The 25024-nt window shown below is 39.6% G+C and overlaps 1 protein-coding gene across 6 annotated transcripts in view; it reads right to left on the reverse strand.

Annotated features, from left to right (window-relative positions):
- The window catches only part of CUBN (cubilin), a 282579-nt gene that overhangs the window by 68914 nt on the left and 188641 nt on the right, over positions 1-25024 (reverse strand). For all 6 annotated transcript variants that reach the window (XM_061126294.1, XM_061126293.1, XM_061126296.1 and 3 more), the window contains 14 exons: positions 22245-22391; positions 20663-20853; positions 20324-20507; positions 18208-18382; positions 16405-16583; positions 15048-15257; positions 14020-14160; positions 12800-12981; positions 6383-6554; positions 5081-5287; positions 4382-4531; positions 3190-3311; positions 2394-2619; positions 291-478 (listed from right to left, as the gene is read on the reverse strand). In XM_061126294.1, the coding sequence (XP_060982277.1) occupies positions 291-478; positions 2394-2619; positions 3190-3311; positions 4382-4531; positions 5081-5287; positions 6383-6554; positions 12800-12981; positions 14020-14160; positions 15048-15257; positions 16405-16583; positions 18208-18382; positions 20324-20507; positions 20663-20853; positions 22245-22391 (2474 nt within the window). The remainder of the gene's footprint in view (positions 1-290; positions 479-2393; positions 2620-3189; positions 3312-4381; positions 4532-5080; positions 5288-6382; positions 6555-12799; positions 12982-14019; positions 14161-15047; positions 15258-16404; positions 16584-18207; positions 18383-20323; positions 20508-20662; positions 20854-22244; positions 22392-25024) is intronic.

A 25024-nucleotide genomic window follows, 5' to 3' on the forward strand; every position in this document is an offset into this window, starting at 1 on the left:
AAGCCCAAATGTTTAATTGGCTCAGAGAGGAACATGCAGGCGGTAAATGCAAGGGAGGTGGAGTCCACGCCAATGTTCTTTCCACTAAAAGGTGGACAGGCCCTCAGAGACAGATGCAAAAAAGCATTTTTTTAAACTCCCAGTGGTTGATGTTTCTCACTTTTTCATTCAAGAAATCCAAGCAGTGAAATTGTCCTTCTCCTACTTTGAGAGCAATGAGTCATTTCTAGTCTAAACGTTTACGTTCCTGAAACCGGCCTGGCTCCAATTAAATACACAAGCACACTGACCTTCACAAAGCTGTTCTGACACTGTCCATCCCCACTGGGGATGAGGAAGTTGTTGTCAAAGCTGATCTCCAAGTGTTTACTTTGGTGTGTAATGACTGTCCAGGAACATCTGCTGTTCTCGGGGAAATTCTGAGGCCAGTGAGGGGATCTGATTGTACCATTGTTCGAATGAAGTACTCCACCACAGCCTGAAAGAATTGTCATGGAAATAGTCGTCACCTTGTGAAGAACATAACAATTTTGGTAAGCCCAAGGCTTCTGGAGAAGGCACATTTCTAAATGAGATTTCAGTGCATCTCTCCTTACATATGAGTCTCTGACCCTCGGAGCAGGTCCACAGCAAGGACTCTCAGCAAATGTAGGGTCAGTGAAGTCACAGAAACCTTCAGTTGTCACTGTTTGGTTACCCCTGGACTGAACTCACCTGATCCCGTTAATCCATGCCAAAAGGAGAACAGATTTCCACTCTATCATCAAACAAGAGCAAGAATTTTTACTCCCCTTGAGGCTCTGGTGTATTAATATTTGTGGCCCAACAATCTCAAGCTTTGTTTTTTACTGCCACTAACACATGAGAGTGCAAGTCTATATTCATTTGCAATTTTACTCTAACATACATACATAACATGTCATTTTAATCTAACATAAACAGGAGAAAATGATTTTGAGGAGGGGCAAACTTTCCATTATGCAACCTGGTTCATTCACACTGAAATGTCAATGGATGAAAATTAAATTACAGGGATTAAAAGAAAGAAAAATCTAGAATTATTTTGGAATATTAAAATATGTTCTTAATGTATGAGACAAGTGCTCAGGGCTGGTGCACTGGGAAGACCCAGAGGGATGGGATAGAGAGGGAGGCGGGAGCGGGGATCGGGATGGGGAACACATGTAAATCCATGACTGATTCATGTCAATGTATGGCAAAAACCACTACAATATTGTAAAGTAATTAGCCTCCAACTAATAAAAATAAATGGAAAACAAATATGTTCTTAAGAGACAACAAAAGAAAAATATGTGAACTTAAAACAAAATGAAGTTAGAGTTTTCTTTGTATCTTTTATTTTAAACCCTTGGGAATCTAGGGGGTTCATCTCAAACACCCTTCCAAGTCCAACAGCAACCAGTGGGCTAACGAGGGACAATTTGAATCAAAGCTCTTTTCCACAAAGAGCTTCCTAATCACCCTCCCCCCTCCCCCCCCCCCCCCGACTCTTCTAGAAATAACTGTCCTTTGTCATATTGCAAGGCTATGATGGGATCCTAACAAAAGTATCCAACGCAAGTCTTACATTTTCTGGGGATTTCCATGAAGTTCATAGTTTGCCGGTACAACAATTAATCCCTTGAAACCAGATCTGTTATGTTTTGCCCTGTACAAAGCATTCATTCTAAATCACAAATGTTATCTTGTCACTTTGCTGCTCAAAACTCTTCAACTAGCTCCCCATTGCCTGAGGGGTAATTCAGAAGCCAAAGCTCTTCAGGATGTGGTGTTGGTGGTTTAGTCTCTAAGTTGTGTCTGACTCTTGCGACCCCAGAGACTGTAGCCCACCAGGCTCCTCTGTCCATGGGATTCTCCAAGCAAGAATAGTGGAGTGGGTTGCCATTTCCTTTTCCAGGGGATCTTCAGGACGTGGATGACAGCTTTTACTGCCCTCAACTCACCACTCTGCATCCTGCCTCCAAGCTCAAAATCCTTTAAACTACTTGTGATTCCAGTACATATTTTCTATTACTTGTGATTCCCAAGCTATGCCATGGCCTTTTGCCAATGGAGGCAACATGGTGGAACTACTTAAATCAAAGTTTCTGGGCTCGGATGTCTTTACTCAAATCTCAAGTCTTCTGATTATCAGCTACACAACTTGAGCAGATTATCAACCCATTTATCCTGCTTCCACCCATGCAAGTGGAGAAAATGTGGATCGATAGTGTGTCTTCTTTAGAAGGCTGTTACATGAGATGACATGTATAGTGTAAAAATTTAGAATTGAGTCTGACAGAGTAGGTATGAAATATAGACTTGTTGGATTCGTTAGTAAATTTTAAAACTACATTGATGATAAAAGTAAGTACAGACAGTATTTCTTTTACCTAAAGTCTCTGAGCTCCATGTAGCATAAAATCCACCATGTTGTATCGAATGGTCTGTATTAAAAATCACCACCAGCTGGTTGGAACCTGACTGGATCGTCCCTGGGTTTAAAGTTCCACAGTAGTGTCCTATGATGGGTGATCCAGGAGAACCACCGTTCCTCACAGTGACCGAGTCCCAGGCACAGTTTTCATGGGCTTCAATGTCAAAATCATGGAATGTCAGCTGCAGGAGAAAAGAGAAGAAATGAGAAAACATTCTGAGTTGTAAATGAGCCTGTCTATGTAGAGTCAGACTGAAGTCCTTCTGCATCTTTTCATTTTAATTTATATAATTTTGTATTTACATATCTTATTTCATTCTCCTTGCCCTTCTCTACTTTTTCTTATTGAAGTTTCTCTTGGAAATTTTGAGAGTGAATATTTCTCCCAGAATGGGAGTCAATTAGGGTCATATTCAGTCCCCTGGACTGGGATGGCAACTTATATCAAGAACATGAAAGCATCTCTATTCCAGATGGAGAGTGGTATTCTACAGAGAGCTTTTACTGTGCTTGAAAAAGAATGGAATATATTTCATCCTTCATTAACTGTAAATGTGTAGATACCAATGTATGTACTTCAATCAGAATTTTAGGGAGAAGATGATTTGATGGTAGGATTAAAGCCTATTCTAATCACTTGCTTATTAAAAAAAAAAAAAAAAACAACAACAACTCTGTCTCCACCCAGGACACAGTACTTTTGTTGTACAGTTTCAGAAGCATCGATATTTCACCCACTCGTCAGTACTCACATTGATGGTGTGGCCTTGTGGGGCTTCCAACAGCCAAGAACAGTGGGTCAAGCTGTCGTAGGCAGCTGGATAGTTGGGGCTTGAGATCACCCCACTGTCACCTATCTGTATTCCACCACAGTCTGAAATTAGATTTGTAAACTTCTCAATAAGATAGGAAAAAACCCGCAAAATTCTGCAAAGCCAAAGTAAATACTACTTATAGCCATCGTACTTTATGACTTTTTAAAAAGGGCAATAAATGGATAAATAGATGAAATTAGATGAAAGCAAAGTAAAACTGAAAGTAAAAAGTATAAAGATGGAAGATTAGAAATAAAAATAATCTTATATAGTGTTAATTAAATGGAATCACATAATGAGGGTGGGCTCAAGTTTGATACAGAGGAGAAGGAAGATAGTATGAACCAAAAATGGCAAAAACTTGGATGAGCATAGAATAAATGCACCTGACAATAAATGCGCTAGGGACAATGTAAAGAATATTGGCTTTCTTGAAAAAATTCGGCCCATGAAAACTCATGTAAGCTTGAAGAATATGACCAGTACCATAATTAAACAGTTTGTCATTTGACAATAAACACATGTACTATAGTCAGCTATAAAAGTATACATTAGCACAGAAAGTTGAAAAAGTTAGAAAAAATTTTCTAATTTACAAAAATACATTTTGAAAGCATAGTATGGTATGATGGTCCACAGAAATAATAATGCTTCCAGATGTCTGACGGTTTTCTTTCAATATGATGAAGAACCAGTTGGCAACCTGGCTGACTGAGTGGATAAGAAATCTCACTCCTTTCCCCAGTCAACTGTCTACTTATAAGAACTGGCTATATTGTCTGCACTGGAGAATGTTACACGTGCACTTGAAAAGAATATGTATTCCACTGTTGTTGCTGAAAGTGTTCTGTAGATGTCAGGTTAAGTTGGTTGTTCAGGCCTTATATATCCTTGCTCATTTTCTGTTTAATTGTTATACCAATTAAAATATTATTTTGAGTTGTCTGGAAAAAAAAGAACTGGGTAGAAAGTATAAATAAAAATGTCTGATTGACATTACCAACAAAACCAACAAATAAACCTAGAAATAAATCTAACAAAATGTATGTGAGATCTTTCTGGAAAATATCATTTAAAAATTTATGTATTGTTTTATCACTAGAGTTGGAGAGCTTATCATCAGTCTTACCTGTAAAAGAATACTGTGCATGGAATCCAACATGTTCTACACGCTCATTGGTGACAAAGTGTATCCATACCTGTGGATAAGGTATAACCAATGGCATTCTAGGTTTTGAAGATCCACAAAGTCTCCATATCAGAAGCCCATCGGCATTACCTGAGCAGAACAATGCACCGAGTGTCATTTATATAACTTTTGAAAAATATATTCAACAAATTCAATCAGAATAAATAATAATAATAATAAAAATTTCAAGCTATTCACTGATGCACATTTAAATTCTGGTTTAGCAGCAGACATTTCACAAATCCTCTATCTTTCTCGACTACAAAGGAAAGAGTGCCTCATGGTGAAAAAGAATGCTTTTTTCAGTATGGACCTCTATATCCTAGGCACCATTTTGTTCCAATTCATGTTTTCATAATTATTTTTTAGCATATATTTAAACAGAGACACAATTGGTAAAAAAAACTTTAAAACCTAGGATCTAGCTGTCAACGCTGATCCATCTCATTCCGTTTATGGGAGCTATTGTCCTCAGCTGGACACATGCAGAATGATGGTTTTGTCTGAACAGTGTTCTTCTGGACCCTACATACGTACATTACAGTCCTTGACTTTCTTCATTGGGAGGTCACTGGACTCCAGGCAAAAGGAGAAAGTTGTAGATATGAATGGGAAAACATGTTCCTTGATTGGACTCACCCACTCGGAACTCAAGGACATCAGATTGACAGTCTTGGTGACTTTCTAGATAAAAATCCTCAAAATGAATGTAAATGGAGGAGTTGCCCTGATTGGGGTTGCTGAGCATCCATTCGCAATTTAGGTTTCTTGAATAATTACTGACTCCGTCATAGCCAGGAGAAGTAAAGTTTCCTTCAGGGAAACTTGTAAGGGACCCACCGCACACTGAGGAAACAGAAGGCAACAAAGACTAGTTGTCAGACTCAGGCCATAGAAGATAAACATGTGACAGAAAAAATATCTATAATAACCACAGCAGTCTTTTTTTTTTTATTGCTTTGATTTGTTTTTCCAGATGAAGTCAGGGTTGTGCTTAAAGGGCTGGCTCATCACACCAACTACAGAAGTTGTTTCTGTGGGTTTAGAAAGAAAGATGCACAAAAAGAAGCAACTCCTTTATTTCCCTGAAGGTGTAGATCAGGTGAGTGAGGTTTGGCTAAGTCAGTATCTTCTAATATGAGCCCACTGTTCACTAATATTTCATTTAAAGTAATATCCAAATATAATGGTGGCCCTGGTGGCTTCTGATTAGGAATCCTCCACTTGACCTGGGAATTTAATTGAATAAAAGAGATAATATTTAACACTGGCATTGCAATGAATTTGCTCCTTTTAAAAGGGAATGAATATTCTTTGTATCAATGCAATAAAGGGTTTTTAAAAAAAATATTCAATTCCACTCTTCCTAAAGTTTAAAGTTCTTAGATAATAACACCAATCCAGCAAGTAGGAGGATATTTACAGTAGAAAGGCCATTATCTTGCTTAATTTTAAATATCCCATATCGTATGTGAACCCCACATTCATGTATGCTAGAAGTCTACATCTGGATAGATGGAGGACTAAGAAACAATACAATCTGTCTTCAGTTGCATTAGTTACCCTCTGGGAGTAAGCTACCTTCCAAGAGATTTCTGTCCTTTTTCAGGACAGAGAACTGACCAAGGGCTGTGGGACTGGCAGTCATCCGTAATGGTAACACTGCATGGAACTCAGCTAGAAGCTCTTCTAACAGCACTTTTTTAAACTTTTCTAATTCGCAATAGCAGTTTTCTTTCCCAAACTAGAAGTTTTTGTCTTTTGTTTCTGGGCTTTTTGGTTGGGTTTTCTATCTGGCTAGGTTTGTCTTTCATGGAAGATTCTAGGTGTAACCTTGATCTCTGAGGGGGAACACGGATGACTCGGCTGCTGTTGGCAGCAGCTGCAGGTCACTTGCCATGTAGACGGTGACACAGGTGTATTCTCAGCAGCTGCTATTACCTGCATCTTCACTGGATGTGTAGGAGGCAGTGAAGCCGCCGTACGGCCTGGACCCATCTGTGAAATAAATGACCTTCATTGTATTTCCTGAAGATTTGATCTCATTGCTGCCATTAACGCTACTGCACAGTTTCTCCAGCTGGGGTGAGTTACTTCTAATGCCATTAAATACCTGTGGAAAAAAACAGTTTAACCTTTAGACATAGCCCATCTTATTGAGTATTTCCTAGGAGTTTATGTTCCCAACCTAGACATGCTTCCTTCTAAGGAAACTCTGAGCTAAAATGAATTATTTCACAATATGGGCACTTGACCCAGGGTCACAAGCCACTGCATCACCCGCAGCGCATTTTGTGCCCTCAGGGTCACTGCACAAAAATGCAGTCATGCCCTCCTGCCACATAGTGACAAGTAAAAAACCGCTGTGCTCTTTGCAACTGGAAACTGTGCTCAAAATGTAAAGCAGCTATGCCAACATGCTTACGGCTTCATTCACAGAGTTCACTGGGGAGCAGTTTCTCTTAGCAATGCATCAGGACCTTTGACATTGGCAAAGAGGGTTTAAACATTAGTCTCTGATGAACTGAAGTCTAGAAGAACTCAAATATTTTTAAATGCCTTGAAAAGTGATTTTTAAAAAATCAATCTCAATATAATAGTTCTTTCCTAATTACTTATGCATTCAAAGCTTCAACTTTCTTAGAAGTTTGAACTTTTAAAAATGGATTTGAGTATTGTGGACTCCAAAATATTAAACAGGTCCAGTTATGCACATGGTTATGGTAATTGGCAAAATATTCTTCTACTTCTGTCCAAAACCAAGTGGATATCTAGGATAGCTCAAGAAAGATCTAGAAGGAACTAAACAGTAAATGATGGAGTGAGTGACAGTTCTGTTTTTAAAAAGGATTGGAATGGCTTACAATTAGGAATAATGAGGCTGAATATGACATTGAGAGCTATGGAGGTGGATACTGTATTCCATACAAAAGCTGTATGCTTTTCTGTCTACTGTAATTGACCATTAAATGTAGCTCTTTGGGGGCTTCTGGTTTAAAGTGTCTTCCAGCTCATAGGATTGGACCCAACATTTCTTATCATTTACTGAGCACAAACAACATGCCAGACTCTACTAATAACCCACTTGGATTACTCTATCAAATTAGCAAACTAACCTCTCAGACATACAATATTACCCCTGTTTTCCAGGTTAACACACCAGAATTCAGAAAGATTATGCCACTTGGCGCAGTTTAAAAGAGCCAGTAATAATAAAATTGGGATTCAAATTATGCCTCTGATTCCAAACCACGAAATAATGCATAGGAAACAGGAGAGAAGTATTTCAATAATTCTAAAAACGGGAATGGGCAACACATTGCCAGAATCAAAAGGGATTATTTGCAACTACAAGGATAATATGTGCAAGACTATGATCAATGGCCCTTGTGTCTCCCCAGCATCTGCCCTGAGTGTAAAATCACAGTGACTAAGAATTGTGAGGCATCATTTATCATGCAAACCCCTGCTTTTAGGAGGAACAAGAGGGCTGTTTCCACATTCCTCCTCTACTCCTCTTTGAACTGAGAAACTAAAACTCTTGGAAAACACTGGGGTAAGAAGTAGGTATGTGCAATTCAGGACAAAAAATGCGCTAAAAGCAGGAATACAATGGGGCATTCGGCTCATTGTTTTGCACATGGGATGGTGTGGCTTTCCCACTTCATCTGGGCACAGCGTGAGACAGGCAGCCTGTCTGAAGGAACGGTATGCTTAGATCACTGCATGAAGTACTGGTCTGGAAGTGGCTTGCTCAAAGCCACCCTTGAGCAACCCGTAGATCTCAGGAAGAGTCCCTACCTCCTTCCTTCCTTCCTCGCTTCCTTTCTTTCTTTCAGTCAAGTTCTCAACAAATAAAGGATAAATAGAAAACAAGCCACATCCTGTTGCTTGGAGCAGAATGAAGAGGAAACAACACAAGCATGGAACTCATAAAAATGTATTTCAAAGAAAGGAATGTGGACATTGTATTAAAGATTCAGAAATTTATTCTGAAAGTGATTCTTTGATGCTTTAACCTCAGGGGTGAGGGGGTGGGGAAGACCTGTAATATGATATTTGTGGTTTCCCTGATTTAACGGTCCCATACCCCCTCGGTCACCCTCCCCCGCCTCCTCCCTGACCCACCCCGACCCCGCGTGAAGCCCACAAGTTGATGGCTCCAGTCACACACAGACAGCTTCCCATCGCCTTTTAGCACTTAATACTTAAATAGGAATGAAAAGTCAAGGGTCAGTAGACATTTAGGGAAACATCCAATGTAAAAACCAGAGACCAATATAATGGGAGAGAGGGACTTGAAGGAGACTGACTCCCAAAAAAGCAATAAAAAGTCTCAAAATTATGATTAACATATTTGACATACATAATACAGTCCAAAGAATAAGGATAGAATAAAGATAATTATAGGTATACATGTACTCAAAAACTTTGTCACCCATGCCTATGTCCTTAGAGAGCCAAGAGTGCATGTGCCTTACCTCAAAGAGGAAATTAACCAAGAATGGGAAACACTCATATCATAAAGCCAGGTATCATAAAATCCAGGAGATGGATGAAGGAACTTGCAAATATGAAGATGAAGGGAAATCTGGGTATGGCAGTAGGAATCAGACTTGCAGCTGATGAGCAAAGGCTCAAGGAAGATCTTTCTAAGGAAAATGAATGGAACCGATGGAAGTGTTTTATCATATAAGGTGGGGATGTACACCTGGAGTGTGGAACGTGTGGAAGAATTAGTGACTAAAAAGCCTTTGACTATGTGGATCACAACAAACTGTGGAAAATTCTTAAAGAGATGGGAATACCAGACCACCTGACCTGAGAAATCTGTATGCAGGTCAAGAAGCAATAGTTAGAACTGGACATGGAACAACAGACTGGTTCCAAAGGAGTATGTCAACGCTGTATACTGTCACCCTGCTTATTTAACTTATATCCAGAGTACATTATGTGAAATGCCAGGCTGGATGAAGCACAGGCTGGAATCAAGATTGCCGGGAGAAATATCAATAACCTCAGATATGCAGATGACACCAGCCTTGATGAAAGTGAAAGAGGAGAGTGAAAAAGTTGGCTTAAAGCTCAACATTCAGAAAATTAAGATCATGGCATCCAGTCCCATCACTTCATGGCAAATAGATGCGGAAACAGTGGAAATAGTGGCTGACTTCATTTTATTTGGCTCCAAAATCACTGCAGATGGTGACTGCAGCCATGAAATTAAAAGACGCTTACTCCTTGGAAGAAAAGCTATGACCAACCTAGACAGCATATTAAAAAGCAGAGACGTTACTTTGCCAACAAAGGCCCGTCTAGTCAAAGCTATGGTTTTTCCAGTAGTCATGTATGGATGTGAGAGTTGGACTACAAAGAAAGCTAAGCGCTGAAGAACTGATGTTTTTGAACCGTGGTGTTGGAGAAGACTCTTGAAAGTCCCTTGGACTGCAAGGATTCCAACCAGTCCATACTAAAGGAAATCCGTCCTGAATATTCATTGGAAGGACTGATGCTGAAGCTGAAACTCCAATACTTTGGCTACTTGATGCGAAGAACTGACTCATTGGAAAAAACCCTGATGCTGGGAAAGACTGAAGGCGGGAGGAGAAGGGACAACAGAGGATGAGGTGGTTGGATGGCATCACCGATGTGATGGATATGAGTTTGAGTAGGTTCTGGGAGTTGGTGATGGACAGGGAGGCCTGGCGTGCTGCAGTCCATGGGGTCACAAAGAGTCAGACTCGACTGAGCAACTAAACTGAACATAGAAAATAACACACACACACACACACACACAAAACCATGAAAATGTAAAACCGGACACAATTTTTACTTGGAAAATCAAAAGCAAATGCTACCAGAGTACAATACTTCATTTAAGTGGGAGTGATGTTTTCATAGCAATATTCATGTAACCCCTGAGTAACAATTTAAACAAAATCTGTGACAGGAGTATTTGGGGAGGTAGTTGGGGGTGGTAACTGAATTGCGAGTACCCCCATGTGCATTTGTGGTGATCCTGGGGTGGTTTTTGAAGACAGTTAAATCCTCATCTTCCACAGTTGAATGTGGATAATGTCTAAGACAAAAAAAAAAAAAAAAGTAGCAGCCGCATAGGAATATTATTTTGAAATAATGACATAATTATCAAAAGATGTAGCTGAATGAGTAGAAAAGGGTGCCTTTGGCATTCATGATTCAGAGATGGGGAAATGACAAGCAGGACATGATTCAAAATTTGTGGTTGATGCTGTAAATTTTATTTTATTATTTGAGTTTTGAAACTATGACTTTTCTTACTATCTTTCCTGTAGGGCATGTGAATACTCTGCTGGTAAGATTTCTAATGATTATGTTTCAATATGATCTCAAAGGAAAAAAGACTTTTAGCATAAACCTCAAAATTTTAGTAATGGTTGTGTGGGATTCCAAGTATTTTTCTGTTTTTTATTTTCTCAGCTCTACAAAAATGATTCAATAGCATTCATTGTATTTATATTGAGAAAAAATTGATGAAAATTAGTACAGAAATGAATTTCTGTCACCTAAATACAACTGCATAGTATTATGCATTGCCAAGAAAAGATAAGAAAATGCTTCAAAATATGGTATAGTGAGAGTGATTCGATTTTTTTCTTCTTCATTCTTGTTTCTGTATTATTCGTTCAACAAGAGGAAAAATGTTCCTTCAAAATAAGCAAGCTTGGTCCAAAATTTCCTGGCTTTCAAATAAGAGAAATCACACTGGGCTCCGTAATTCTCAATATTTGACAGAAGACAACATTTTGGTCCTTCAGATATTAGATCTAAGAAGCAAAATCTGAAGTTTGAATATGATTATTTTAGGGCAATACAAACAGAGTAACATACAGAGATGTTTCATATTTTTGAAATTCACCATCCAGTAGGAGACAATGAAATGAAAACAAAGGTGGCTATTTTTAAAAAGGATAGTGACAGTCCTTCAACTATTGATCGATTCAACAATTGCTGTGTTTGTTATGAGTGAGTCACTGGGGATTAATCAGGGAACGAAGCCAAGTGCGAGTCCTTGTGAGCGGAGCTTACATTCTAGTCTGGGCAGCAGACAATACACAAACAAATAAATACATGGACTGTGAGCTGTTGTGAAGTGCTGTGAAACCAGTAATGCAAGAAAAGGACCAGGCCAGAGTGGTGTGGGGTCTATTTAATGAAGGTACTTAGGGAAGTCTTCTCAGATCTAGTCATCCGAGCAGACCCCAGAATGGACTAAGGGCATGAACGAGCGAGAAGGAGCATTCCAGACAGAGGCAACAGTGCATGGGAAGTGGTCACACAGATATCTTAGCCCAAATCAAGGGACAGAAAGGAGGCCAGGGTGGCTGGAGAGGAGGGGAATTTGAAATAAGAACATGGATAAGAGAACGAAGGGGCAGCATATAACGTACGGCCAGTTGGGCCATTGTGAAGATTTCGGATTTCCCCCCAAGTGAGATAAGAGGTCATTAGAAGATTGTCAAGGAAAGCAACATGGCCTGATTTAGGTTTAAACTCATCACACTGGCTGCTGTGTTGAGCTGCAGAGAGACAAGGGTGGAAGTAGAGAGACCAAATGGAAGTTATTGAAATAAATCTGAATGAGTAGTGGTGGTGGTGGTTGTGGATATAAGGAGAAGTAGTTAGTTTCTGGATTTTTTATAAAGATACAGCCAACAAGACTTGCTTATGGATGCAGTATAAAGTGAGAGAGAAAGGACTCCAAAACACATCAAGGCTTTGGGGCTGAGCAACCACAAGTCTGGAACAGTTATTTAGTGAGATAACGAAGACAGGAGAAAGGGAAAGTTGGGTGGAGAAATATACTAATATTCAGCTATAGTTAATATAGTATGTATGCATGTATGTGTCATCTCACAGTTCACACTGAGGGATTTAATTTGCTTTCTTAATCTCAAAGCTGAGCTTGGCAACCTCAGGACATCTGCCAGCAAACAATAATTAGGCAGGACCACCCATCTGCTTAAAACTTTTGGTGGTGGCTTGTTCTGTCACTCTAGTCCCAGTTAGTTATTTGCTACCCAAAGGCTCAACTTTTCTGTTTACGCAGGTTTTCCACATGTAATGATCATTTTCTTTAAAATTTATCCTGCCCATGACCCTGATGTAGGCTGAGACAACTGTATCCTAAAACAGCTTTTACAAATATTTTGGCCAACATTTATTGTGACTTTGTTTTATCTAAAACACTTAGAATTTGTGTGAGATAGAGTTGCACGCAGGGGAATATTCCTGACCTAGTTTTCTGACTGTGATTTATGGGTCAATAAGCTCCTTAAACAATGGACTATAACATCACTGGCTGCAGGGGACACTTACTGTCACATGCTCACTGCTGCAGAATGGATGGGCTTCCAGCCTCAGGCTGTTAAAGGTGAGGGTGACCTGCCTCCCTTCCTGCACGGTGATTCTCCACTCACACATCCAGCCATGAGGGTTAGGGTTCCGGTAGTTGGGAGAAGTGAATGTTCCAGAGGGGGCCTGGAGATCTCCCCCACACGCTGAAGGGAAAACAAAACAAAAACAAGAAAACTTCCAATCTGATCCTGTAAGGAATGTTCTCAAAAGTAAAGCATTTTTTTTTTATTGCCCCACTGGACAAAATTATTGCTCTTATTTATCACTGTAAGTATGCAAGGACTCTTTCTGATATTTAATACCTAATCTCTGCTTCCATGGATCATAGGGCCTCTCTGGTAGCTCAGCTGGTAAAGAACCTGCCCGCAATGCGGGAGACCTGGTTTCGATCCCTGGGTTGGCAAGATCCCCTGGAGAAGGGAATGGCAACCCACTCCAGTATTCTTGCCTGGAGAATTCCATGGACAGAGGAGCCTGGTGGGCTACAGTCCATGGGGTCGCAAAGAGTTGGACACAACTGAGCGACTAACACTTTCATTTGCTTTCCATGGATCATATTGATAGTTCACTGGCAGCTGTTTGTCATCCTGACCGAAGAACTATGAGATACCAGTAAGCATAGTAACCATCAGAGTCTGAAAGCAGAAGGCTCAGATGATCATTCAGTGTTTTCACAACAAGGTCTTTATTTCACCTGAGCTTGTCAGGGTGCTTGGAACACAAATCCTAAATGACTGGAGCAATAAGGAACTGGCCTTCTTCAGATGAGATGTGGTGAAGGCTCTTGTCTCCTCACACCGTCTCAGCATTAGATCCTTTTCTTTGTAGCACTGATTGCATTTGTGACTTTTCATTTATTGGTGTGACTATCTGATTACTGTCTACCTCCCGCTAGACTACTGAGGTTCAAGGAGACATGGGCCATGGTGTCTTGTCCAGCTTATTTAACACCAGTGTCTAAGTAGAGTGTCTATTCAGTATAGCTGCTCAGAAATATATTAATATGTATTTATTAATACATATTACTGGATTGGCAAAAAAAATTCATTCATTTTTCCCATAACGGCTTACAGAAAAACACAAATGAACTTTTTGACCAACCCATTATTTATATATATGTAATATGATATATATATATGTGTGTGTGTGTGTGTATTTTTTTAATGAATCAACAAACTTACCTTCCAAGCTGGAGTCAAACCGTAGTCTGAATCCTGAGGCAGAGAGAGAGTCATCTGTGACAAACCTGACCAAAGCAACGTTGCTGGAAGTGTCTACGCTGTTGGGAATGCTGCTTCCACAGTATCTGCCCAATAAGGTACCTGTGAGAGTGAAATAAGTATGAAGCATGTATAAGTCCAGGGGGTTGTTTTCACTTAACCTCTACTTGAGATATTTGGCATTCCCGAAGAAAATAATCATAGATAAGACCCTGCCCAGGAAGAAACGGTGACCTCTGGCAAGAGAAGTAGGTCAAACATGAATACAAACTGATATATGCAAATACATGAAGGTGAGTGACAAAAACAGCAACCAGGGAGAACCACGAGCATCAGCACAACAAGGAAAGTCGGCTCAGTTGGTTGTGAAGTGGTCCAAGGAGACGGAGTGGGAAGCATCCACCTCATATCATTTCCACGGTGTATCACCCTTTTTTTAAATTAAAAAAAATTTTTTTTGGCTGTGCTGGGTCTTCATTATGGTACACAGGCTTCTCTAGTTCCACTCCATAATGTGCAGGCTTAGTAGTTGTGACATACAGGTTTAGTTGCTCCGTAGCATGTGGGATCTTAATTTCCTGACCAGGGATCAAACTCATGTCCTCTGCATTACAAGGCGAATTCTTAAACACTGGACCGCCAGGGAAGCCCCAGTATATTATCCCTTCCTCTCCTTCCCTTATAGGATGCCCCTCAAATATCTAGCTGTGGCCCTGGAAGGTCCCCTGGAAGAGGGTGCCTTCCCACACAGTGCTCTCTCAATGTGGTCCCAGGATAAGCTCTACAATGACCCCTGGGCTTTGGACACCACTTTTTCTTGGGTAAGGAATGAGGAAGACAAATGCTGAATGGTCCATAGCTAACTGATCTGCACTTTTTCGCAAGAAACAAACTCTTGCCTTTCTTGGAAATGAGGGTATTTTAGAGGCTGAATGAGTAACATGTGAAAATAGACACCTCCCAAAAGACAGCAGACATATTTCACTGACCAGATGTATGGTTTTCCCAGATTTCCACAAAGTCTCGTTCACAACCAGACGAATTCTGAAGGTTAAAGTCTTCAAAGTGGATGGTGAGATAGTGTCCCATGGGTCCCCGGAGACGCCACTCACAGGATAAGTCGTCTGTGTATGGCTGTGTTGGGTAGCCGTTGCTCTCAATGACACCGCTTTGCCCTGTCACTGTTCCCCCACATGGGGCTGCAGAAAAAGAGCAATATGCCATTACGATTTCTTTGAAATTTAACCAGCACATTGAAAAGCTTTTCGGTGCCAAGTGAATATAAACTGAAGTTTTAAAAATGGTGGAAATGTTTAGTTTGTGCTTCCCTTATTGTATGAAATCTGCTATTGATGTACAGAGAAATGATACCACGAGTCCAATCTAATAATGGGAAAGGGAAGATGGAAAGACTGCTGAATGGCATATCCTGTGATGTCTCATGAATTCTCTCAGGACAGTGTGTAAGAGCTACTAATTGCAAGCAGGTTTCTTTCCAGAACTAACTGGTAGATTGATAAGAGCTGCCTAGCAGCTTGGGTTGGTGATTCTGAGTTCAAGCTCAACTAGAAATGATGCTGTGGTTGATTAGTTATGCCTGTGATTTCTAGTTTATCAAATAAACGTGCTACTGCAGTGATGGGTACCTCAGGGCCTTGAAAATTATTATCCTACTATTTCTTATCAGCTGGATGTGAGAGACTGAATTATATGCAATTTTCCTCAGGCTATAAAAGACCTATGGTATAGGTCAAATATTGTTACAACCAGGCTTCTTGAGTTTTGAGTGTATCAAATATGTTTGGTTTGTGTTCAGACCCATTAGATACTAAATTCTATGTAACTGTGACCATCTTGTAGTGAATCTTCAGAATGAATATTTATTATTTATCTTTTAAAGGAAAGAAATCAAAACACTGAGTGAATGACTTGGTGCTAGAGATTTAGGGGAAAAACATCTCGAATTATCCATTAATGTTGAGGAGGTCAAAGTCATGGTTTTAAAAACTAGCCATCTGATTGCTAAACAGTTTTACTACCTAAAGTAATATTACACATATTTTATGACAAAAAGAGGAAGAAACAAGAATTTAACTGAATATGTAAAAATTAAGAGAAAAATAAAAATATTCAAGTATACAAAAAAGTGTTTTAAGATGGAAATTAAAGTAAAAATTAAAATTGATAAATGACTTTGTGGTTTTAAACATTCACATTCCTTACTTATATCATTAAAATAACTGTTAAAATTAGGCAGATAGACTTCTTTAAAAATGGCATTTTTTAAAAAGTTTTAATGCAATCATTCTGTCACGACTTTCTTATTGAATAGAAAAATGTCATTACCTATAGAATACTTGGCTTTGAATCCCACATGAGTGGGGCTGTTGTCAGACCGGAATCTCAAATACATCACCTCTCCTGAGGACAACTGACTGATGGGCAGAGATGTCCCACAAAACTTGGAAAGTATTGGTGCATTTGAATCAGCTCCATCTCGCAACTCAAGGTAACTGGACGTACAGCTAAAGTGGAAAGAAGATTCTGTTTAATTTGTAAAGTCAACGGCTTTGACATATTTTGATAGTAAAGACTTCACTTTCTCCAAGGGCATAATGAAATCATTATTTCTGTAGCAACAGGTACACATCACAGCATAGACACTACAACAGAGTCTATATAAGTGGCATGTCACTTCAAAATGCTGTTTAATATCTTTCTGAGACATAACACACTCCAGTTTGGAGCTCAAAAAGACAGGTTTTATATTTACCACACCGAAGGTTTTATATTTACTCACCTTCCACATTCTGTTAGTCCTAGAAACGTAAAAGCCATTCTCAAATCAACCCCTTGTTGTATATTTATTTGTTTAGTCACTCAGTCATGTTCAATTCTGTGACTCCATGGACTGTACCCTGCCAGGCTCCTCTATCCATGGGGTTTCCCAGGCAAAAATACTAGAGTGGGTTGCCATTTCCTTCTCCAGGGGATCTTACCAACCCAGGGATCGAACCTATGTCTCCTGCATTGGCAGGCAGATTCTTTACCACTGAGCCAGCAGGGAAGCTCCAAAATCAACCCCTAGGAGTTTCAGAACCCAAGTATTTTGTTTCACATGATGTTATGACACGTTTCATGAGACAAAGATGAACTCTTGTTGACAGCTCTGTAAATGGAGCTTATGGAGAATCTCAGCCAGAATTCTGTGTCCATAAAAGAGGACAGGTATTTACCCAATCTTTCCTGAGAAAGTCAACCAGCCAAATAATGCTCAGTGAGGGGACAGTGGCATTATATCAAGAGTCCAGAAATGGTAAACAAAAGCTCTCATACCTAAGCTTTGCACCACACATGCATACATACAAGTGTATACATGCTTTTGTTAAACTAAGAGAAAAATACAGAGCTTTTTTCAATCTCTTTGTGTTCAACATAGTAAGACATAAACTCTCTGGTTTGTAATCTTTAATGATTCTTATTAAACAAGAGATTGGGAAATTGGACTGTCCTTGTTTCCAGTCCTGTTTCTAACCCTATTGACCCCTGGCGTCACAAATTTCCATTTGTTAAAGAGGCATTTTATCATTTATGACACCGAGTGTGAGGCTGGGCAAATAAATACTTGTCTACCAGAGACACTCTATTTTTCCTGTGGGAGGAAGAAGAGATGACATAAATCTCAGATAGCCGTCCTCCAAGTCTCTTGGAGGATGTGCACAGGGTCAGGAGGGATGCTATCTGTTTACATCATCTGCTCAGCTGATGGGAGGGTGACGGGCAGGCGAGGTTTTCAGCTTGAGGTATTAACATTTCCCTTCCCCATCCCTAGATTTCCTTAGCAGTAAATGCTGCTGAGAAAAGTAGATGAACCTACTGTACAAGAACCTACTGTATAGCACAGGCAACTATTTTCAATATCACATAATAACCTATCATGAAAGAGAATGTAAAAAAAAATATGTATATATATATATAACTGAATCACTTTGCTGTATGCCTGAAACTAACACAATATTGTAAATGAACTACATTTCCATAAAAACTTTTAGAAAAGACAAAAAAGCAGTAGAAAACTGTTCTCAAACGTGACAGCTAAAAATAAATACCAACTCTGGATAGCAGGAAAATTAAACAGAGGCGACCTACTTGGGTGTTACTTCGATACTGAACTGGCCTTCAAACTGCAGTCGTATGAGTTTCCCGGGAGGAGCAGCTATAAGCCAAATACAGTCAGCGTGCTGGGGATAATGGTCAGGATGGTTGGGGGAGGTTACGTATCCAGTAGAATCAGCATTATGGATGTAAATATTGCCCCCACAGGCTGTCAGGAAATACAGGGAAATCAGTCTACAGTCTGGAGAAAGAGGATGCAGGCAATGGCCACATTCATTTTTAAAAGTCTCTTTATCTGTATTTCCAATCGCAATTTCCTTTCATCTGGAATGATCCTCCTTTTCTTTTTAAGCAAATACATTCTGAATTTGCTATCAAGGGAGCTACCACATGTGTCATTTTTTAATTTGCTAAACCATATATTCTCAGCAGAAATTTCACTCCTCCTTAAAGCCAATCAATTATGCAATGGTTTGGTGGTTTGCACAGTGTGAAACCCTTTGTAAATGTTCAATTAATAAATTAAAATATCAATTAATCCAGTGACAAAGAAAGCATCAAGCACAGGGACACAGAAATCTCATTGACCATATAGAAGGATGTTCTTGGGAGGATGATGGGGTAGAATGAGGCTAATTTGATGCCAAAAGTTGTTCACTGAATAACGTGTTAAAAGCTGAGAAACAGGAGTGGCCAAGAAGTAGGTGTGGTGGAAAGACAGCTAGGGAAGTAGAGCTGACTATAGTTGGGGGAGATGCTTGAATCAGAAAACTGAGATCAACAAGAGTGATCATATTGCAACCAGTTTTGAAATCTTAAAAGACTTTTAAGTTTAATATTAAGGCAGAAAGATGGGGAAGTGGTGATAACCAATGATGATAACCATTCTTTCATGAATAGAGGACCCACAAAGCAATGATAGAATTATAGTGTTTGCAAATAGACCCTTAGTGTATATGAATTCCCACTAAATATTGACTTTGAAAGTATGATTCAAGACAGTCTACCTGGGTAAAGTTGGAAAAGCAGAGTTCTGGGTCTACTTACTAAACACGAGGCACTAGGACTCTGTAAAGTCTCAGGGCCATGTGAAATCCTGACCATTCACAACTCAGCACCAAAGCTAAGCATGCAGACAGTGAGGGACAAGAAACTCGCTGCCTAGAAGGTGGTGCTGCCGGTGTCACAAAGCTGTGTTGTTAAATGCTCCCTCCAAGCACCAGCGTTATGTGTGCTGGGAAGAGAGGAAAGGATGTTCCTGGTGGTCATGGAACCTGCTGGAGGGATGAGATGATTTTCTGTGTCAGCTGGTGGACATTTATTTCCTCTCCTCTCCCCATTTCCTTAGAGTAGGAAATTATGCTGATGTTTTAAGTTCTCATATTTTGGAGAATGTGCCATAAAACATATGGCTTTATTTAGATGAATATATATTTTGAAATATATCCAGGAATCTGAGACTGAGGTCATACATAGGATTAAACCAAAATTAGATTTATCTCATTTTAAGGGACCAAAGACTCACTCCCTACTGACACTGCTCCCTCTCTTTTTTGAAGCTTGTTTATTTATTTATTCAATTAAATGTTATCTAACACAAAGGTCACAAAAATCAAATCATTACAGCAGAATTAAATAGAATTACAATCAAGTGTAATTAAGTCAAGATCATTACTACACTATATAATTAGATGGGTAATAATAGAATCAAAGGATTATACATTCATCTAAAAAGAAGCATACAAATGATTACAAAACAATGTAATTATCATTCTTACAAGGTTTATGCAACCAAATATAACTTATAATTAGACATTTTATAATGGAAAAGTATGGGGAATTTCAGGGATCACTAAGATCAGCTCAATTTATACTCATGTAGAAGTTCACTTCGTTCATTTTCTTGCACAATCTAAGCCTCATCTTACTTATCTAGAGAATGGGAACAATGAAAAGATGTAATCATGATGAGGTAGCAATGTATCCAGCACAAAGTGCGTGCTTGATAATAGGTAGCTATTCTTAATAACATCATTATTCTTAGTTCAGAAAAAAAAAACTATATATTTTTTCCTCAAATCTATCTAAACAAAGAAGATCAAGCAATTGCAGGAAAAGTATAGACAAAATTCTCAGTGAAAATACTTACCCAAACTCTTTGCCTCGTATGTGATCTTAAATCCTTGCCCTTCATTACTATTATCAGAAATAAACTGAACAAACATTTGATTATCCGAAGTGAACAGAGTGGACGAAGGGTGACTGCCACAAAAACGACCATTTCCTCCATGGGGACCCAAGGGTGGAGAAGAAAGATCAGGTCCATTTTTGAGCTGAAAAGACAAATCAAAATTGCACAATTACCTTCATACTGATGAAGACAAGGTATACAGGTTTTATCAACTTATAGCCCAAAAGGAAAAATAGCATCATTTTGTTATGAAGTGTGTAGAAGAAGTAATCAGAAAAAGTAGCAAAAAAGACCTACCACCAAGTAATCCCCCTGGTTGCAAGAGGAGTCTCTGTTTGGAATCTGGAAGGGCTGTTCAAAGTGGACAGCAATGGTCAAGCCACTCTGGACCTGGACGTGCCAAGAGCAGTTGAGATTGGGTGTGTAGGTCTCAGGGTATCTGGGTGATGTGATAATCCCCCAGTCTGCGTGCAAGTATCCTCCACAACCTTGCCAAGAAGAAACAAAGATTGTATTTAGATAACACTGGAAACTGGACTTCGATGCTTTTCCTGTTTGTCTTGAGAATTTTCAAAGTGTAGGCAATAGAAATGTGATTTGAAACTCACTTGGGACCAAAATGCTGGAAACAATGAGCACAACAAGCACGGATGGAGCACATGCTCCTGGGTCCTCACTGTGCTTTTGTTAGTAAGATAGGGATGTAGAAGTCAGCAGGAGACAAATCCCTTAACTTTCATGAAGCTTTATAGACAAGTCAGACACCCAGCAAACACATATGTAACACGTGAGGTGGTGATAAGTTTACAAAGAAAGATGAATTGGGAATGGGAAAATGGAATTATATTGTCTGGAGCAGTTAGAGAAGGGCATGTAACTGTGGTTATACCTGAGCAGAGATCTGACAGAAATGGGAGCTCAACATCCTAAGTGAAGTCAGTCATCTGCCAGCTACCAGGGACCCACTGGAGCATCAGTGTGTGAGTGCAGAGGGCTCACACCACTAGTTAAAATGCAGCAGTGGAAATTTATCTTAGGTCCATCTAATTCCAAAGCCCATTGTTTTAAACCATTCCACAGCCAGCCCCCCTTGACTGTAAGGGTGATCATTTATTTTCAATTGCTCCCTACTCTCTAATAACAATACAAAATAGTGGGGAAAATATTCATGTTTAATGTCTAGATTGATAATCTACTTTAAAAATTGTATTTTTCAGTTACAAATATGGGGGTCTTCAGATACTATACTTTCTGTAGGCTACTTCTTTAATCCAGTTTGGGTTGAAAATGATGGTTGGAATTCACATTTTGTCAAGTGTTCAAATTCTTGATCATACTCCACATGACAGCCTCCCATTTCCTGTGCATCTTCTTGGACTCACCAAATTCATATTTCAAGAGCAGCAAACTCTCCCTGCCAACCTTTAAATGAATCATTTCAACAAAGGGATTTACAGTGATTTCTCCTAGATTACTTTGACTGGTTATTTCTTAGACTGAGGATAACTCTGACTTATTGCTCCTCTGCTGTGTTATAGATATGCACTGTCTTCTGGTTCCAACCATCACCTGGGCTGAAATATTGTTTTAGATATCTTACTCTTAGACTTTTTATGGAGAGAAGATGCCCCACCCAGAAAACTGAAGGTGAAGGATCCTTCTGTACAATGTGACCAGTTTGTTTGTTTGTTTTTTGATCAGGACTTAGTACATGACATCAGGATAACCCCTCTTCCCCAGAGGCTAGGCAGAGACTTGTGCACTCTGATTTATAATCTGTGTCTTGGCATTGAAAAACAAGCAGAGTATGTTAGAGAGACAGCAAGAGACAGGCAAGGTGAGATGAAACGAATTAGAACAAATAAAGAGAATATATTACTCTTGTGGAAGGACGCGTTAAAGCCTGCCCCAGTTACACTGAAGTCCGAGGTGAAGTGGATCACCAGGTACTCTCCAGTTGACCGGATGGGTCCAGGGACCTCTCTGCCACAGAGAATGGCTAGCTCCTGGGCCATGCTGTTGTCTCCTATGACCAAGGAAAGGAAATGTCAGTGTGAAAACATGCTGCCTTATGAGTCATCTCCACAACTTATTTACAAAACAGAAAGAGAGAAACAGATGTAGAAAACAAATTTATGGTTACCATAGGGGAGTGAAGAGGAATAAATTGGGAGATTGGGATTAACAGATATACACTACTATATATTAAACAGATAACCAATAAAAATCTACTATTAATACATAGCAAAGGGAATTCTACTCAATACTCTGTAATTACCTATATGGGGAAAGAATCTTAAAAAGAGTGAATATACATATATGGATAACTGATTCACTTTACTATACACCTGAAACTAATACAACATTGTAAATCAACTGTACTCCAATGAAAAATTTTTTAAAAAGAGTCAGCTCCACCACCAGTGCAACCCAGCAGAAGCACCTCATACATTATTCTCAAAACACCCCCATTCCTAGGAGACAACGAGATTATCAGATGCAGGTATACTCTAGGGGTTACATCATTCTGATTTGTAGTGGGGCTGCCTGCCTTTTTCTTTACACTATATAATAATGACTTTTTGCCAGTTCCACTGCCTTTTCAAACACTGGTTGACAGCTCCTCCTGGAACTAAAACTCAAAACAAGAGGATGTGGGACTGGGAAGTAATTGAGGACCAGGGCTGATGTGTGCATCAGACACTAAACTAAGCTATTCTGACTGCTGAAGGTCAAGTATCCAAAAAAACAAAACGTTTGATTCTTCATCTGCAGATCCAATGCTAGTGTTATAAGGTCATTTGCCCACAATTGTGCCTCCACCTTCAGAGGGTTTTTCTTTTTTCCTTTTCATTTCTTGGTTGCTCATTGTTTGTTCTGCCATTAAAAGAACACACTTCTGTCCATGTGCAGAAGATGAAAAAAAGCTAGTGTCAGCAAGTGTGCACTCCAGAAACACCAGTGAGGGCTGGGTCACCCCATGGCCCTTTTCCCTTTGGCTTCTCTCAATTGTAAATGTTGATCAAAACAGCTGTTTCAGTTAAAGCCTGAATGGAGCAAAGGGGATTACAACAGACTTTGATGCCTTGACTGGGAAAATACATTGCTTTTTTCCCCTAAGGCATAGAATTAATGAATTTCAAACTTAAAAGATACACAGGAATAGAATATAAGACATGAGGAAATTGACCTTTTCACTCAACTAGCAAAATGATTCTTTTTTGACATTGACCACAACCTAAAACTCACTCGTTACTAGCCAGTTTAGAAAACAAGTTTCCGAATGTAGTGGCACAGCTATAAATACCTGGCATTCTTTAGAGGAGTTCTGACTTCTGGTAATTATGCATTATTTTATCATTCAGAAGTTTATCTGTAACTCCTCTTGCATTTTTATCTTCATTATGCTAGTTTGCTATATATTTCAGCCCAAATCTGTTGACTTAATTTCTAATTATCTGCATTAGAAAATTTGAAGTTTATTATATGTTGTTACTTATTTCACAAGTGTATATTTTATCTTTCAGTGAGATTGAGTTGGGTCTATTGATTTTCATTTCTTTTCTAAAGAAAGAATAAAAGAAGGAGGAAAGATGATACTTCCTCTGGGCAATGTGCTTAGAGGAGACTGTTGATAGGAAATAGGTAGAAAGTTGTGGTTAACCATGTAAACATGCATATATGATTGACCTGAGTCTTCACCTACTGCCCAGCTCCTACCCTACAGCAGAAAAGGAAAGATGCTCTGCCATTTGATTTTTCCTCACTGTAATTAGCAGGTCTATGGTTGAGGGGATAAAGGAGACATGAAAATGCACATTAGACACCTGTGGGCCAATAGCAAACATGTTTGTTTGGTCCAAAAAAAATGCTCTGACGCATTTTTCATTAATTGCCAACATTTAATAACTAGGAAATTTATAGAAAATTCTATGCTTCTGGCATCTTTAGGGAAATAAAATCCATAATGACGAGCCCGCACTCCTAATTCAGTTCAGTTCAGTTGCTCAGTCATGTCTGACTCTTTTCAACCCCATGAACTGTAGCACGCCAGGCCTCCCTGTCCATCACCAACTGCTGGAGTCTACCCAAACCCATGTCCATCCAACCATCTCATCCTCTGTCGTCCCCTTCTCCACCTGCCCTCAATCTTTCCCAGCACCAGGGTCTTTTCAAATGAGTCAGCTCTTCGCATCAGGTGGCCAAAGTATTGGAGTTTCTGCTTCAACATCAGTCCTTCCAATCAACACCCAGGACTGATCTCCTTTAGGATGGACTGGTTGGATCTCCTTGCAGTCCAAGGGACTCTCAAGAGTCTTCTCCAACACCACAATTCAAAAGCATCAATTCCTTGGCACTCAGCTTTCTTTATAGTTGAACTCTCACATCCATAAACGACTACTGGAAAAACCATAGCCTTGACTAGATGGACCTTTGTAGGCAAAGTAATGTCTCTGCTTTTTAATATGCTGTCTAGGTTGCTGTTCTCCAGCTTGACACTTCACTAGATGTCACCCGCTGTCTGGGCAGGCACTAAGGTTGCAAGACCTGTCATGCAGACTAATGCCTCCCCAGCTGTAGAGACCATCATCTGGAGGCAGAGACTAGGGTCAGGAGAGGGGAGCACCTCAGTTGAGTTCATTCAGTCGCTCAATCATG

Source organism: Dama dama, chromosome 23 (genome assembly GCF_033118175.1).
Source record: "Dama dama isolate Ldn47 chromosome 23, ASM3311817v1, whole genome shotgun sequence".
In the NCBI taxonomy this organism is placed as follows: Eukaryota; Metazoa; Chordata; class Mammalia; order Artiodactyla; family Cervidae; genus Dama; species Dama dama.